Below are 19,593 nucleotides of genomic sequence, written 5' to 3' on the forward strand. Positions count from 1 at the left end.
ATCCCCTGCTTTTTTGTTCACATTATGATGGGATATGAGTTATTCCTTGCTCCTACCACCAAAGTAATTTCTCGAGTTAAAAAATAATTCTGTCTTCACAACGATGTTGTTCTCCTTTTTTTTTTCCCAGATACTATACAGGTCAGCCATAATTATGCTGGGTTGCATTCGTTTGGAAAGAAGTGCAAGTCTATCCACCTGACATTTGACTACACTGATTGAGAGAAAAGGAGAGAGACAGAGACAGAGACAGAGACAGACGGACAGATAGATAGATAGACAGACAGACAGACAGACAGAGATAGCTACGGTAGCTAGACATACGGATATTTTGTGTATTTATAATTATCTGGAGAGTCCCATGCATGCATAACACGCGCCTCGCGCGCGTTCGCGTCGTTCTCCTTGGCACACCCTCCTTGAATCGCGTGCGCTCACGTCGTTTTCCGGGCGCACGACACCCTGATAATCATTTACCAGTCACTGTTCGCCCCAAAGAGAAAGGCATGGATTATGATGGGTGTTGCCGTATACTATACTGTCTGGGATTGATTCCAGCACCAAAGAGAATAATGGGGACAGTGTATAAACTGACGCAATCACTGTACACCAAGAGGACGCCACTTGGCGTTCTGGAAGAGGAAGGGTTCCTAACGATGATTGTTCTCCGCCAAGATGTGGGTTTTCTGCACATAGGCGCTGAATTAACTTTAATCACTTTATTGTGTGGGTTCCCTCAGCGGGTTACATTGTGTTAGGAGATTAACCGGTTTAACATGCCTCTGCTACCTATATTCTTTGGGTGAAAGAGATGCCGTGGAGTAATCCTCTACACTGTCTAGAAAGTCGCCACGTTTTGCAGGCTCTTCTGAAATCCCTAACTACATGTATTCAGAAGATGGTATTTGATGTTGAAAGAATACGTAACTTAACTTCGTTTTGGTATAGCTATGAGAGATAACCTTATAATGTACTCCTTCTCCTCAGTCTTGCTTTATCGCATTTCATAATTTCAGACAGGTGGTTTCGAATGCAATATCTCTACATGTACAAAACAGGCTGCCTCATTTTGACCATCAGTCTCATCTGAGAAGCATCTGAAGTAGCAAGTTGTATGTCCCTGTTATAAGTGGGCCCCTCTGGAAAACAGTTTTGCCATATGGTCATCACAGACACGAGTATAGGGCCATCCACCTGTGCATCTAAATGAATCATCAAAGTATTGTTATATGTGTTCTAATAATAATAGTAATGATGGTACACATAATAATAATAATAATAATAATAATAACAATAATGATAAAATAATGATGATAACAATAATAATAATGATAATGATAATGATAATAATAATAATAATAATAATAATAATAATAATAATAATAATAATAATAACAATAATAATAATAATAATAATAACTATTATTATTATTATTATTATTGTTATTATTATTATCATGATGATGTTAATGACAACAATAACAAGAAGAAGAGAACTTATGGATAAAAATAATAACAATTGTGATTACATAGCGTATAACACGGAAATTAATTACCATACCATACCATGGTACTGTACCGTACCAAACCATATCTTTCCTAAAACTACTCTGAGATCTGCATACAATATCCCACGACGGTTTGAACATGAGGACACGGTATACAGTGTGAACTACACTTTCGCAGAAGTATCTGTCGACTATCATGACTGAACTGTCCAATGGTCGGCAGCAGAGATACTTCCATGTTTTACAGACAATGGGTATGTCAACACAGTCGAAGGAGTAGTTTTACCTACACTGCATACAGGTATAGGGCCTATTGTACATGTGATGTAAGTAAAAGTATTGTGGAGCGCCTAAATACTAATACGTTTCTTCCGGGTCGCTGAACCACTTACAAAACCATCGATCTGTCGATCCATCCAGGGAGCCCCACTTCCCTGATCCATCAGAGTCAACTTCTGCCTAAACGAAACCGCGTGATTTGATACTCTTATATAGGGGTCTTTTTATCTCACTGGAGAAGAAGTCGCCGCGAGTGCTGCGACTGATCAGTAGTGGCGACTCGTGTGGTTCGGGGAAAAAACAACGACAAACGGTCCACGCTCTCACCACATGTAAGGTCGACGTCGACGTCCAAGACGTCTTTAAAAAAAAAGAATAAAATTTCGCTGGGACGTCCCCGACGGTCTTGTATGGCGACTTCTCGGAGACGTCTTCTTAGTAGCGAAGACGTCTCCCTAATCGACAAATAAAATTGACAGTCTCCATTACGTGGCCGAAACTAATAGGGACAAATAGGAATAGATGGACGTCTCCAAGACCAGCTGGAGACTGCAAAGAGTCTGCAGGGCCCAAATGAACACATTCGACTTTCCTGGGACTCTCCGGAGACCCGGCTAGTATACAATATGTATGTCTCCAGAAGACGTCGTGGAAGACGTCTCCACAACCAGAGGAGACTTGAGTGGCCACCAGCTAGGTTGCCACCTAGTCTCCAGTCCAATCTGCCATATTCAGATATTATGACTCGGGAACACTCAGTCGGTGTATGATCATTTCACCATTTCAGAGGCGCCATGGTATATCGTAAAAGCCTAACTGTTGAAAAACGTAACGATAAGGTTCAATCTATGGGCACATATCGCGCCTTACTATCTATAGCAGTTCTGCATTCCATGGACCCCTAGTATCAACCTCATCCCTCCCGCCCATCTCCCTTTTCACCTGGATTCCAAATGCTTTTAATGTTGTCTGTTTTTGACATATTTTGTGAAAGTTGTTGTGTCAAGCTCTCGTATCACGTGCCGAACTATTTGCAACGCATGGACCGTGTTGTTTCTTGAAAGAAGGAAAAAGGTGACGAATATCAGTATATTGATCCGAGACCATACTGTACATGTAAGAGATCCGATTAAAGAGTAAAGAGCTTAGAACTACTGAGGGTGCTTACAAAGTATTTGCACATTGTAGGTCCCAGACTGAAAGGCTGGACTGTTGGATACACACATAATTGTTCTCCTCCAATGCAATTATTGCAATTGTTATTGCTACCGATATCAAAATTACTGATGCTTATACAATGTTGACCTTGTACCACAATTTTCATTATAAATGTCATTATTGTCATGTACATCTAGTTATTCTAAGATCAACACTAAACTTAAAGTGTCAGGTTTGTTCGTGCCTTGCTTTTTTCCTGTATGTTTCATTTGATCTTAATGAATGTATTTCAAAAGCTAGAATCTAGCTAATACACTTTTATTGATGATGCGGTATGTGAGGCAGGTATTAAGCAAGCTTTTCTGGTTCTGAAGAGCAACATTGGTCACCAATGTCAGTAAAATGATATATATATATATATATATATAAACGTTTGCTAATAACTCTACGGGCCATTTTGATGACATGTTTGTACAATGTAGATGCAGCATTCAGAGATCGTTGATGAGCGAATACAATCTTTTCCAACATAATTATGTGAGCATAATAAACACATTCAGTGACTTACTCTGAGGAGCAGATGGACATACATTGTAATTCGTGATTAGAGGGAGTTACAAAGCTAAAATGAGGAGAGAGAGAGAGAGAGAGATACGAATATACATTGTATAAACATATCTATTTAGCAAATATCTAGCTTACGCAAAATTAGCAGGGAACTGGACTCGGCATTTCCGCCGCTGGATAATCTCACATTCAGGCATGGTCACAGCCTTTTAATGAAAAGCTATTTTGTACAACTTTACGTGAGCCGGTCCTCTCATCAAAGACAAGTGAACAACTGATGATGCGCCCTTCTGTTTCTAATTCCTTTATCACCATTTTTTGCGATGTTGCGAGAGATGCATTCAAGGAGGTTGATCAAGGGTGTTTGTGCCAAAGAGTGCTAGAAAACATTTACAAGAATGATTTAACCATTGTAGTGCCCCAAAAGAATGAAAATATTCATGCAAAAGTAAAAAGGCAATTGTTAATATTAACTGGTGTCATGTCGTGAAAATGGAGCCATTAGAAACTCAATTATTAAAAATCTCTTTTTCCCCGTGCGTTTCTTCATTCATTTTCCGCAGTCGCAAATATTTATCGTGTGATACTAAAGTGGAAGTATGTTTTTATCTCAGGGAGATCGCCTCCCTGGTTATCTTTAACCGAGTTACAAATAGGATAATAGGCTTTGCATCATTTTTATATTACACAAACCAATGCGTGACAGTTGCGAGGCAACTGAAATCATAGCATTGTCTATTTTTCAAAATGTGAATTACATGTAGATTGACGTCACTGCTTTAGGAAAATCATAATGAACTTTAAAATTTCACTTTTTCCATTTTTGTCTGACTGAATTTCAACTGCTCCAGCTTTTTGTACTTATTCGTCTTATTAAAGTCTAACTGAGCACAGAGTGTTGACTTTCAATTAATAAATCAAGAGTGTTCACACATTCAGAATTTAATTAATATAAGCACAAAACATACGGTATAAGTAACGTGGTTAGCACTATCTACGCTGGCATACGTACATGTAGTTTATAGCATACAGTTACTCTGAACCTTACTGGATACGCGTGCAATAGAAGTTGGGATATTTAGCTAATTGTAGATTGAGTTGCCTCTTTAAATAAAAAAAAACCAAAAATACAAAGAAATACAAACAAATATAACTACATTATAGCTAAAGAGACTACATTGTAGTACAATTCCTAGATTCCAGAAGAACAACAAAAATTCTTTCCAGATTATCTGGTGTAAAATAAGATAATCATACATGTACAAGTTGTACAGTGTGGCAACTAATAGAGCCCCTATTGGTTCCTCTTTCAAAACATTCTGTCCTTGATCAGTCTGATTATTTGAAGATTGTTTTCATTAAACACACGTCAGACATTTGTCAGAAATACAGACTGTAAGTAGAATAGCGCGAAGTCACTTCTCAACACGGCCTTATCCATTTATTTCGAGACATTGTACGCGAATAGGCTTATTAAGTACTCGAAGAAGTGATTATGCGCCCTTCAAGCAGGTTGAGCGTCCTATACAGTGTAGAGAGACTTACTACGACTATTGAATAGTCTTGAGAGTATCCGACTGTGAGAGAGGGGTCCTCTTCTTTTCTTTACGTTTAGGCAACAACGCTTTCGTTGTCCTAAATGTGCTGTATCTCTTTTTCTTCTTAAAAAAGGAAAAAATCCAATGATGTCTGACGGAGGCAATGATGTTGAAGCAAGGATAATGATTATTAAAACACGACTTAAATATTACTGTGATTTTGCGACATTATGTAGACGTATGAAGCGCACGTACACAATGTATATTAACATGACTTACAGTACATGTAATATTCACGGATTATCGGGATTATTCAACACTGAATTTGAAGTGATTTTCCATTCCACGCACCGCGTGGTCCATTCGCAATGTCTATACAGCACTAAACATATAAAACATATCAATATACACATGTATACATGTAGAGTGTATCAACTGCAAAGTTTCCTAACATTAAAAGTGATCTAATCGGATGATATTCTGACAACCTAGCTAAAATCGGCCTACGCTACAGAAGCCATTTCGAATCCCACTCGCAGTGCGTGACTTGGATAGAAGAGCACTGATATTAATAAAATAAACGAATTTCGGATGGTGAGAAGTACACTGTACATGTACATTGTATTTAAATCATTTCATAGATATGATCAGGAAGTAGTGCCTGACTTGGGTTTAATAAAAAGATGCACAAGAGGACATAGTAAAAAATTATATATATTTTTTTTTTACCACAAACCACTATAAGAAGAAATTCATTTTACAGCTGTACATGCGTATCAGGAAACCATGGAATAGTTTACCTAGAAATTTAATAGATGCACCCATCAGTGTCTTCAGCTTTGAAATTGGTTTGGATAAATTCTGGGACAACGAACCTATAAAATTTAAATTTGACGCCACGCCACCTGGTCACGACCCAGATCATCGGAAGGACTGAACCTGGATCTGAATACAGAGGCTCAGCCTGCGTTCAGAAGCTTCCATACACTTGTAGGTAGGTATCCATAGGTAGGTGTATTTTATGCAATGTATAATTACATTGAATTCCAGTTGAATACAGTAAATCATCATTTGATCCTCCTAATGTATAATGTACCAGAGTTTATTGCAATCATGGTATACGGTCAAAGATCCTACACAATATTGTGTAGGCTCTTTGGTACAGTACATTCATGAAACGCCGAACTGTATTTACTCTATATACAGTATATAGCTACAAAAGTATATGAATTATATGGGTATTGTCTTGCCGAAGATGCCCACAATCAATAAGTTGGTTATGATGGCACTAATTTTTTAAGAAATACAAGAATGTGTGTACACATCTGATTATATTATGTTGCTAACCAAACACGAAACTTTCAATATATACACATTTATCTGTATAGGTCCTATACGAAATACATGTACATCTTGTATAAGGAGATTAATTGAGAAAAACACCTGTTAACAACGAATCTTGCAATAACGGTGATCATCACTAATGTAATGACAAGGAAAAGTGTATGAATATACCCATTGTTACTTTGCTTGTCATGGTTGCAGCTGAACTAAAATATCACGGACACAAATGTCCTCTACTTACAGTATCTCGGTGAATCTGATCTCGGTATTCATCGCTTATTTCAGAAAAAAAAGTGTATTAATGTCTACACACTCTATCTCCTGTTCTGTATGTACAACATACTGGACACATATGAGTCATGCAATGCAATACACAAAGATACATTTACATGTACATTAAATTATATCGAACGCATTATGCGACATCATGCATGTACATGTGTATAGTCGATTCAACTTTAGTTTACCGACGGTCATGTTGGATAATAATAAAGAATACAAGGGTAGTTGCATTAAATCTACTATTATAAATATATTCATATCGATCCTTGATTTTATCGGTATGCGCGCCATTGTGCACCATAATGAAAACCAGAAGCGTCACGTGTTGCCACCCATGTCTTACTGGTATTGATCTCAATTCTTTCTCAATTCAAGTAATTAGGGTATAGAAATTTGTATATAATATACAAATATGTTGAAAATGTATATACATGTACATAATTATGTATACCATGAATAATTTATGTAAAAGAAAATGTACAGTATACTGGTATCCATTTTTATCAATTTGAGATATTTGAGAAGAAAAACTGCTGAGAGACGAAGAAAATTATTAAAATACATGCCTTTTATGTACAACTGTATGTGATAATTTTCATAATACCTTGAAAAATATTTCTTGACATAATCCAACATCATTGAAATGTTTCACTTTTCTCCAATAACTGATGATGACTTTTCTTTAAAAAAAATGAGAGTGAATTTGATCTGTTTTCTTCATTCAAAATCTCCATGTATGTGTACAACATGCTTGTGGGGGTGTGTCTATTAGCCTTATAATGTGCATGATTGTGATACATCTTCCATAAGTAATTATCACAGCAAAACGGTATTTGATTAACACAACGAAAGAAAGCGATTGCAAAATTAGCGTTGATTGGGAACGTAAATGGTTGCGGCAGTAAATTTGCTCAGGTTATGCAGTATGGACTTCAATGCACGGCATGTGAGACCTTACCGTTTTCCATACATACAATCTCTGTATCTCTGTACATACACTGTAATATTCGAAGCAATTGTTGAAAAAAAAAGGTCACCATTCTGTCTTGTAGATTATTTAGTGGAACTCATTTCACTATAATGGCACTGATTTTGCAATGTCCACGACTTAAAGTTGCCCTGTGATTGTATGCGATTGTGTGCGTTTGTGTATGTGCGTGGGCGTATTTGTATATCACTGAAACCTACTTCCGTCTTTTTATAGCAAGTGTTTACCTGTGACCGTTCCTCCCAGAGCGTAGGTTGCCTCATCCGTAGTGATCGAGTACGGGCTCGACGTCGTCTGCGCGTCAACTCCGTGCCCAGTTGGTATCATGTCCAAACAGGCCAAGTCTGGTGCCCCTGTGGGGTACGCGTCCGACCCCCATCTTGGGGTAACGGTACTGAGTATTCCTAACACTAGTAATGATAAAATGTGTGTCCTTAATTCCATGGTATCAAGACTGTCTTGGCCGTATCGTGCCAGTGGCACTTGGCGATGTTCAGGTGAACACAATTCACAGCCCAGGAGCTGTATCCGCAATATCAGCGCGAGTAAAAAAGGGGTGTGTTAGCTACAGGTAATGTTCAGAACACACTTTTCTGCACTGACTGGCATTGCTGACGCCAATCTTTACCTTCCTTGGTACGGTTGAAGCCCTACGTCTGGGGGCGAACTTTACATCACCGTGCGAAACCACTGTACGTCTCCCCCACCTTTGGCTCGGGCGAAAGTTGTTTTCATTCACCTCACACGATAAACGTTTTGAATATATTCCTCACCTTGCTCCTAGCCTGAACACATCACCTTTCGTAAAGGTGATACCAGATCGGGTATGATTCAAGCAATCCAGAGCCTGGAGTGGTGTGAGAACGGGAACAGATTTTAGCAACGCCCAATTTCACAACACGCAACCCTCTCACGGCGCCCGATTTCGTCTCTCATAACACCAGAAGCTTAAGAAAATCGGGGCTATTCATTGATAGTAGCGTGCGGGGAGAAAGCGAGAGAGAGAGAGAAGCTTCAAGAGGGAGAAAAAAGCATCCGTATTTCCTTCCATAGTGTCCGTTTAAATCAGGCCTTTATCATGCAGATAGCCGATGAAAGTAGCACAATAAACTCTTGGGCGTGGGGGTAAGCCATTACAAAGCGAATGCATCGCTACTTTACGGGGGAGGCACTGATGCGTCAAAGGATGAGTGAAAGCTCGGAATGTGAACCATTTCAGCAGGTCGCTTCAGTGAGCCCATCCAAAAAATCACACGTCGCACCTCCGTCTTGGTGGTTATGCGACAGAACACTGCTGAAGAAATTGTAAATTCTTTGCATATTTCCCCTGAATCTTTACGCAAAAGGACCAACCAAACCACAAAACTCGGACATGTGAAATGTTGTCTTAAATGTTTCTTTATTAAAGCCACAACTTCGTCATGTCGTGTGTGATGTGGGCTGATCACAACAATGCTAACATAGTATGTAAATCGATATGCGTCAAACAGAAAAGTGGGATGCCAACCAGTGAAGCGGAAACCTCACTGGACTACAGTGTATACTTTTTTTTTTTTTCAGTGAAGGACATTTGAAGAATACGTCTTCGTAAATAATTATAATCAGAGTGTAAATGCCGCGCCAGATTTGACTTTCAAGACCTAGGATAACTTCAATCAGCTGACAAGGAGATAAGGACACGAAGAAATGCGGTAAAAAAAGTAATTTGAGCGAACGGGATTTCTTTTAAAAACATCTATTTTCTCGAACAATCGTCTACACTAGTATGTATAAATAAGGTAAATAATACACTGTATGTTCCTATTACACGGGCACATACATGCAGCTATATTCACATTTATACTTTCTATAATACACTGCAATATGTTTTATCATAATTATATAAACGTATTTTATGTGCACATTTGTCATTCACACACAAACACAAACTGACATGCGCACGCACATATATGTACATGTTATATACATACATATTTATATATAGGGGCCTACATAATATCTATATATATATATATATATATATATATATATATATATATATATATGTGTGTGTGTGTGTGTGTGTGTGTCTATGATATCTTCTGGAAATCATTGAGGGTTACAGATTATTTATAGCAGCACATAAAAGCGAAGCGTCCTGATGACTCATGTTGAATGTTGTAGGTTTGTAATTCATCTAATGGTCTTGACAAGAAATCGCATCCACACACGAGATAATGATGTATATGCTCCACGGGGATGAAGGTAAATTACGTAATCCTGTTGTCATGCTTTGGTTGTGTATAGGAGAGCAAGTAAAAGCTATAGAAGACGGCGATCGAAATTGAATAAGGACGGGAACTTGCGAAACAGGCCGACGGGGATGAGGGAGAAGCGCCGCCGTGAAAAGATCGACGTTATGATTACACGATACTCTTTGACCTGGATATGACGTGACCTCCGATTAACTGGACGCCATGCTTAAGTAGCCGTAATAATTTTCTCTCAATAATGGTATTTCCATGTTGATTCATATCTATAACTCCACTTGTATCCATCTGCACCACATCAATAAATCGACAAACTCCGCTTAAATTCAGATTCAGATTTCGTCAGCCACAGCTTCTCTGGATATCATTCATCACTGTTAAAAAAAGAATATGATGAACCACACGCTTTCGAAACTACATGCATTCAAGGTGTGATTTAATTGGAATGTATTGCAAGTTATTTTTGTCTTTGTTGAAAAGGGGCTGCACAGATAAACGGTGAACAAGGGAAGGTAGTAATTCAATAGATAAAGAAAAAAAAATTCACAACAGTCGGAACGGGATCAGAGACCCTCTAAGAAAGACGTTACAATTCTTTTTTTTTTTCAGTGTGTAGACTGTGTGTAGACCCAAAATGGGTGACTAAAAGTCCGCTCTTTCCTAATAATGAATAAACTGACTTTCGTAACCAAAACGCGCTCATGAGGAAAGAAAAGTCACCTATATAAGATACTTCTTCTCCTTGTTGTGTGTGTGTCTGTGTGTGTGTGCGTGCGTGTATGGGTGTGTGTGTGTGTGTGTGTGCGTGTGTGTGTGTGTGTTTGTGTGTGTGCGCGCTTGCACGCTTGTCCAGGTGCACTTGCGTGCGTGCAGAGTGTGTGTGTGTGTGTGTGTGTGTGTGTGTGTGTGTGTGAGTAACAGCCTGTGTTTGACTTTCTTTCGGGGAACCTACTCCCACAAGCATCTGCTTCTATGTATGTTCCCACCACACACAATTTTATTTGTACGTCATGAATGTAATGTTATTGAGAATGATTTCAATTGATTTTGTACCATGTAAATGTAGCTTGTATAAACTGAACTTATAATTTATAATTATGTTACTTTACATTGTCATGGGTGGACATTGTAAACACAACACTGTATGATTTGTGTGGAAACTTAAAGAATGAAATGAAATGAAATAACTAGTACCAATAGAGTTAAGATCACCAGTCCTCATTATGTAACAAAAGACATATTCTGTGTTACAGTAATTCCATGCCACACCCTTTTAGGGAAATATTTTGAATTCATCCTCTCAAAGGAAAAATTTGTCATTTTTCGTTAGCATAATGATCTTCACTATGCCCTATCTCATACACATTACATCCATTTCGGTAGTGATCTATAATGTTCACCTAAAACTGAATTATATGCAACTAAACGTGGTCAGCCGTGCATGCATTAGATACTTATATCAATGTTGGATGTGATTGTCTACTTAGGCTGCGTGTACACCATGTTCCCGGCAACAACGGCAGCCCCGTTTCAGGCCACCGTGAAAAAAGGGATGGACGTGAAAATATAATAAACACCCTCCCATGGCAACTGCGACTACATTCCGGTGACATTAATTTCCTACAGAAACATCCAACATAATATAATATGATGTCCTTAAATTAAAAAGATTATAGTTGAATAGTGAGCAGTAATTCGAGGGCCTTAAACCAAGTCATAATCAAAATAGTGACAGTTTGTGCAATACAATTCAAACGCATTCCGTCTACCTATGTTGTACACCGTATGACCAAACGAAAAAAGTGTTCTTTTATCACCGAAATTGCAGCTAGTGATCAAGTGAGGTGACGTCCACCAGCGTTCGTAACAGCTTTCAATCGTGACCAGTGGCGTAACTACGGGGGGCACCCCCATCCGCTGGTAAAAAAAAAAAAAAAAAAACAGAAAAAAAAGAAAAAAAAAGAAAGACAAAAAAACCACCAAAATGGTAATTCAAGGGTTAGTAAACTGATTTTGAAATCGACATGAAAGGATGATCAAGAAAAAAGATATTTTCTAAGATTTCTTTTAACCATAGAAAGGTATTACGTGTATAGTGAAACATTGTTCAAAAAGCCCGGAGACGACAAAAGATTGTGATTCAGCGTGATTCCTGGTTGGCATTTTGAATATAAGCAGGATGTGCGCAGTGTACTCAGAACATCGGAATGGCAAAAAGAGTCGCTGCAATGTTAGGCAATGTGATGTTTGATAGGTTGTGCGCATTTGCTATCAAAGCTTGATCATTGATTTTGCAGTGTTGCTTTACATACTAGTCTATATTAAAATGCCTTGCATTGCCAATAATAAGACTTGACCTTGGCAATTTCCTAACTTTTCCATCTATATATGAAACACACACACTCACAAACGCAAACAAATTAGGGGATGCTCTATATAAAGTACAGATTTTGGACATCCTTCTCCCGCTTGGTCACTTCGACGCCCCCTCGCTGGTCATACTCCCCCAATCATGCACATAAACCAACACCCTTGACTACCAGTGGCGGATCCAGGGGGCGCACCGGGCGCCCCTCCCTCCAAAGCGAAAAAAAAAAATACATGTAGCTACAAACGACAGTTTTTTTACTGTAAAATGTCAACATTTTCAAGCTCGCTCGCGTCGCTTGCTCGCATTTAACCGTTAAATGCCATTCTCCTAATGTTACTGCCAATAATTGCCAGCAGTTGCGCCCGGTGCGCCCCCTCCTGAGTTTCCAAAGCGAAAAATATAGCTACAACGGCAGTTTTGTGACTGTAAAATGTCAACATTTTCAAGCTCGCTCGCTTCGTTCGCTCGCATTTAATTGTTATGCCAGTCTCCTGATGTTGCTGCCAGCAATTGCCAGCAGTTGCGCCCGGTGCGCCCCTTCTCCTTAATTTCCAAAGCGAAAAAATATAGCTACAAACGGCAGTTTGGGGACTGCAAAATGTCAAAATCTTCAAGCTCGCTCGCTCGCATTTAATCGTTATGCAATTCTCCTGAGGTTGCTGTCAGTAATTGCCAGCAGTTGCTCCCGGTGCACCCCCTCCCCTTAATTTCCAAAGCGAAAAAATATAGCTACAAACGGCATTTTGGGGACTGTAAAATGTCAAAAATTTCAAGCTCGCTCGCTTCGCTCGCTCGCATTCAACCGTTATATGCCATTCTCCTGATGTTACTGCCAGTAATTGCCAGCAGTTGCGCCCGGTGCGCCCCCCCCCCCCCGAATTTCCAAAGCGAAAAAATATAGATACAAACGGCAGTTGGGGGACTGTAGCGTTAAATGTCAAAACTTTCAAGCTCGCTCGCTTCGCTTGCTCGCATGTAATCGTTATGCAATTCTCCTGATGTTGCTGTCAGTAATTGCCAGCAGTTGGGCCCGGTGCGCCCCCTCCCCATAATTTCCAAGCAAAAATATATAGCTACAAACGGCAGTTTTGGGATTGTAAAATGTCAAAATTTTCAAGCTCGCTCGCTTCGCTCGCTCGCATTTAATCGTTATGCAATTCTTCTGATGTTGCTGTCAGTACTGGTAATTGCCAGCAGTTGCGCCCGATGCGCCCCTCCCAATAATTTCCAAAGCGAAAATATTGTATATAGCTACAAACGGCAGTTTTGGGACTGTAAAATGACAAAATTTTCAAGCTCCCTCGCTTCGCTCGCTCGCAGTTAATCGTTATGCCTCTCATGTTACTGCCAGCAACTGCCAGCAGTTGCGCCCAGTGCAACGCCCTTAATTTCAAAAGCAAATAAATTATAATAATATTATATAGCTACAAACGGCAGTTTGGGGACTGTAAAATGTCAATACTTTTCAAGCTCGCTCGCTCCGCTTGCTCGCATTTATTTATACCGTTATGCAATTCTGATGTTGCTGCCATGAGGTGCCCCCCATGTCTTGACCCACGGTACGCCACTGGTCGTGACGTCAACTCGTAACAATGCGCCTTCCCGTTTCCGTCACGTGCCAAGCAAAATCGACGTAACAACCAAGTAGTCGTCGCGTAATGCGGATTATCTCTGAAAACCAGCCTTTGGCTGACGAGGGTGTTCCACCCCATGAGTGGAATATAAAAATTGAATTGAATTGAATTGAATTGAATTGAATTGAATTGAATTGAATTGAATTGAATCTGCTATACCGCCCTCTTCCCTCCCAGTGCCACTGATCGCCCAGTACCATTGACAGCAAATGGCAGTGCTTTGATTGAGCGTCTGAGAAGCAGAGATTTTAAGTCTTGTGTCTTTCCGAGCATGCCCGGGAAGTAAAAGATTCAAATGCGTCGCCAAAAGTATGTTTTACAGATTTGTAAACTATACAGACTAACGGAGCTTGACACCACCCGTAGGACAGATAGACTTATGGCAAATAAGCTGCTGTCTTTTACGGGATAATTCTTGCATTGTATGGTGTACACATAACATCTCTTATACGGCAAGCCGACAATGAAGATACACCCAATAGATCAGATGACATTATTACGTAGCGGCAATCTAAAGTGGTTGGAATTGAATGTTCCGAAGAAAAAGTGCCACTTTGGCAAAACGACACAAAGCTTCGTTGCATCCGATTATTTAAATCCCGTGGTTGCGTCATGATCACAACCTTACGACACAAAATTCTCCAAACCGTGAGGAACGTTTAGAAAAAAAAGAAAAAGAATATAACCCCCCCTTAAACACAGGGGGCGCCCTTTCAATAATAGTTCAGAGCGCCATCCATGAGTCTCGATCATTACAGTTTGTAACCAGTAAACTTTCTTTCCTTATACGCTGTCCTGCCTCAACCTCCTCATCCTCATCTGGCGAAATGCTGGCTGGCAAATGAGTAATGGCATAAAACAGTATAGATAGATGATGACTGGCGGGGGAGGGAACATACCGAATGTTCCACCAGAAGGGTTTGAAATGCTATTGAGGGAGGTTATAAGTCCCGAGACGAAGTCGAGGGATTTATAGCCTCCGCGAAATAGCATTTCAAACCCTGAGGGTGGAACGTTTGCTACATGTTCCCGACAACAAAAGTCATCATCTGTTATATTACATGGGTTAGTCAAATACATCAAATACGTCAACGTCAACCATTACCACCAGCAGCACAACACACTCGATCGCTTGTTCGCGTATTGCAGATCCAAATTCACTGTGTGCGCGCGGTCCTGGGCCTTCTGTCATTTGTTACGTGAAAATGTTTTCCAATGGAAGAACATAACAAAAATGTTCGCCCATGGGCGAACATAACGAATGTGCCTCCATCACGTGACTGTGTTAAGCCAATCACTAACCGGTACTTGACTAACCCATTTAATATTTCCCATTATGGTTAAGTGGAGTTAAGTTGTTTGTTCGATACTTACCATTAAAGTTCCTGTGTGAAGGGAATGCGCGTTGTTAGTCCAGAGTTACTGCTGTGGATGGCCACTTATCTCAGACAAATTTACGTCGCTGGCTGTCATGAGTAACTTCTTGTAGAAACAAGGCTTAGATGTAAGTACATTATAGAAGTGTATCAAAACCAACAAAATGCAGAGGCTGACAAAAAGCTGATCACTACTACTATGTCAGCACAGACTATTCATTTTAATTATTTGAATATCAAATATACCGTTAAGTCGAGTGGCTAGGTAACGACACGGCGTAATTGATAAGACAAACCATGTTCTGTGCTGCGGGCTTCAAGTCCCGAGTACAAAGTGAGGAAACGATATGAATTGAAAATAAATATATCACTGGTTGGGTGACTGGATGACATCAGGCAACAAGATAACCATGCGACCGGACTATTCCTTTTGCCCTGCTGTTCTCTCGTCCCCTCTGATGCTGCGTGCTGGCATTAAATTCTGGGTCACAGGGATGGAATGATATTTGTTCTAATGCCATTCGTACGTCTGTATGGCAGTATGACGAGAGTGCCGTGAGCTCGGCGTTCATTTATAGAGGGATTTCTACTTGCAACCATGTGGCAACATCTGTTCTGATCATGTATGATGCTTATTCGAAAGTAATGAATGGCAATGAATAGCAAAGAATGAAATAGATGGGACTATGATGATATGTGTCAATTTAAGATATATTATTTCTATATCTATCTATCTATGCATATATATATATATATATATATATATATATATAAGTGTATATTAGATTATAATTTTCATATATAAATACATAAAATTTCATTCTATTTCATTTCATTTCATAAATATATACATGTATGTATATATAGAGAGAGAGAAAGAGAGAGAGAGAGAGAGAGAGTATCATATGAATAGATAAAATGCGATTTCGTCCAACATTACTTTTCTCTCTAGATCCACCTGCGATCGTGATAAAGAAAAGAAATAATCTTCATGGTGTCTTGTGCTGTGCAAAAGATCTCTTTTGGTGCTTCATCCTTGCAGATCGCATTCCATTCCTTCTTCATTTGAAAGAGGCAAGTTCTTCAAATCACTTCTCAAAATGTTCTTTCCGAAAAATGTTAACCTTGCTTTTGTCTTTTCTAATGATATTTTTTTTTTTCATGAACACAAAGAAATGCTAAGGGCAGTGTTATGCGCTCTTCAAGAACGGTTGTGATCATTATTTGGGATTATATATATTGTAAATAATATACATGTATATAACGTACATTTTATAATGTATTATGTATATGTATATACATCAAAATTTTAAGTAACAACTTAAAGTATGACTTGAAGGTTCTGTCAAAACACATTTAAAATGGTTAAACACCAAAATAGCTCAACAAACAATTCAGAGAAGATATTGGTGCAAAGGTATTGAGCAAGAGATTTACTGTAACTTATGTTTCCATAAAATCAATATATGCACATTTTTTTTTTTGCATTGTGTCAGGGGAAAAAAGTTGAATATTTGAATTTATCATTATACTTATACATTATACTTATACTTATACTGTGCTCAATTTGTTTGTTTAATTGACTTTGTATGCCATTTATGTATGAAAAAGAAGTTCAGAAATAAAATCAGAATCAGAATCAAAGTTTGCCCCTTGATGAGATCTTTTTTTTTTTACGCGATGCAAGATAGCTCGCTTTTCTTTTCCTGTCCATGTAATGGAGCCACGCACGAAGTAGCATACATAATATATTCATGAGATATAATGATCTACATACAGGATGCTCTTAGCTGAACGATTTCTAATATTTAATTCGTTTCACCGCCATCCTGCCCGCTGTTCGTGATGAATATGAGTTTGGCAGCACGTACTTTAAATTTTTTGCGGTTGTCACGCTAACTTTAACAGACCCTTCTTTGGCATAAACCTTAATTTCACCCGCATGACCGTACACGACGATTATCATGATTGAAAATGAATGAAAATTTAATGATTTTTGAGAGCGTAGACATTAAATTGAGAGTGTATAAGTCAAGCTTGCCTTTTCAGGTCGCGAGGTATAGTAGTATGCTATGAGGCAATACTTTTCCCTCAAGCCTGAGCTTTTAAGCATCATATTTCACGGAGTCACTTTTAAACTAAAATCCTTGATCATCAGTTTCGCTTATGAGAGAGAGAGAGTTAACGAAATTAGATCGCATTAACAAAGTCATGGCGTGACGCCGACACGTACTGGTGCCTTTGCGCATGCGTGATAACCAGAACACGTTATCGAGACGAAATAGTAAGCCCATACTTCATTTACTCCTGTATACGTCATGAGTAACGACGCACATACCATGGTAAGTGAATGACCGCTCTCACTGTTTTCTTTGTTTCCTTACACATTTCAAACTGTTCTGGCTTAGAATTTGCCTACTTCATGTATTATGTCTGATTTCATTATCAGTATTATTGCTGCATATTCAGGAATAACTCACGAACGACTGATGTATATAGCTGTCTCTGTACGCAATGATATCAAATGGACATAATAATTTATTAATACGTTATTCCTTAAGCTTTATTTGTGTTCATCAGACACAGATTGTACAAAGAAGAGTATCTACTTATTGAAAAGGAGTAGGCCTATGTGAGAGATAAATGTGCGTGGAACAAAGACAGTTTTAAAATTGCCAATATATGCAATCACATGGAATTCACCCGACACGCGATGGAAACATTCACTAATAAAATTATTCACTTTGAGCCTTTTCTTGATTCCGATGAAAGATAAACGAAGAATGCTAACTACGAATTGGGAACATATAAATAGAGCTTAGCTCTTGAAGAGTTTTATCGCAAAACGACTCAACACCATTCTCGTTAAAATGAGATATTTGCAAACAAAGGTGTTAAAACAAAGAAAATGATAAGGAAATATGCGATATTTGTAATCATAACGTCAAGAATATCCCTTGTTATTTTACAAGTGAGGCATCACTGAAGCGGCTTTATTTTGCTTATGTGATGATGGACTTACTTTAAAATGTTAAAAAATGGAGCTCAGCTCATTTTGCAATGAAACTCTTCGTTTTTTAGGTAACCATAAAATCATACAAATGTTCAAAAACAGATCCTACGGGACCGAAGGCACTGATTTTCTTTCGATGTGTATAGTAAATAATCATTTTGTATTTTGCTCTTTCTATATATTAAGACACAAAGATGGAAAATTACTTTTTTAAAACGTGTTCTACTACCAATTGGAGGTAGAAAATAGAAAATACAAAATTGGAGGGTCGCCTAATTTTTTATTGTGTATTTTCTTTTTTCAAATAGAAGATAGAAAGAGTCATTTTTGGTCAATTTGCTATTTTCTATTCGAGTAAAAAATTGAATTATCCAAAGATACCGTGATTCTCGGGGCACCACCATTGCTGTCAGGACTCAAATCAGGAACAGCATGACTAAGATCTTGATCTTATCAAGGGATCCAATTACGTCCATGTTAAAGGCGGTGTCAAACCTTTCCGGGCAAGCTACGCGAGCTTGTTGCGAGGAGGGTGAGAAGTACCTGCGTTGGAGTTGCCTGCAAGTTGCTGCCGGTAAGGGTCTCCTACTGGTGTTCTGCGTGTACCTCTACGAGCGAACCCCCATGACTCGCTCGGAACAAGTTTTGAGCATGCTCAAGGCCTTGTCATACCGTATCTGGGGAAGTTGCAGCGGCTTGACTTGCGGGGAAACAAATTTGCTACCCGGCGCTCTCCACAGTTGGTCCGCACCTGACAGTACCTATCGCATATCTCGCCTGTAGTTGCCCTGAGGTGCGCACGCAAGTCCGATTTAACCGCAGCCAAGTTTTGAGCATGACCAAAACTTTTTCCGAATGAGTCGCGGGGATGCCCGGAGAGGTCCACGCAGAACGCCAGTAGGAGGCCCTTAGCGGCAGCACCTCGCAGGTAACTCCCACGCAGGCACTTCGCAGTCCCCGTATGCAGCCAAGATATAATGATATTCTGCGGGAGTTCTGCCATTCCTTCAGAGGAATTCCTTCACTGGGTTGTCAGCACCCACGCGCCTGGCACACAGGTCACACAGTATACCCGCAAGTAGAATTTAAGTGGAACGTGTCCAGCAAGTAAGACACATGCACTGACTCGCCCAAATCCTTATCCGCCCTCAGAAATTGTTCGGTATGCTGGAAAATCCCTTCACACAAGAAGCCCGCGTAGCTTGCCCAGAAAGGTGTGACAGGGCCTAAACATGGTTGCGGGTAAAAAGGTTTGAGTGCGCACCTCCGGGCGACTACGGGTGAGA

General features: G+C 39.3%; 1 protein-coding gene across 1 annotated transcript in view; it reads right to left on the minus strand.

Moving 5' to 3' along the window:
* LOC140231807 (uncharacterized) overlaps nucleotides 1-8,108 on the minus strand; it is a 213,791-nt gene extending 205,683 nt beyond the window's left edge. The window contains 1 exon segment of the mRNA XM_072311960.1: nucleotides 7,892-8,108. Coding sequence (XP_072168061.1) covers nucleotides 7,892-8,108 — 217 coding nt within the window.
* Between the last annotated feature and the right edge of the window lie 11,485 nt (nucleotides 8,109-19,593).

This window comes from Diadema setosum, chromosome 8 (genome assembly GCF_964275005.1).
Source record: "Diadema setosum chromosome 8, eeDiaSeto1, whole genome shotgun sequence".
NCBI lineage: Eukaryota > Metazoa > Echinodermata > Echinoidea > Diadematoida > Diadematidae > Diadema > Diadema setosum.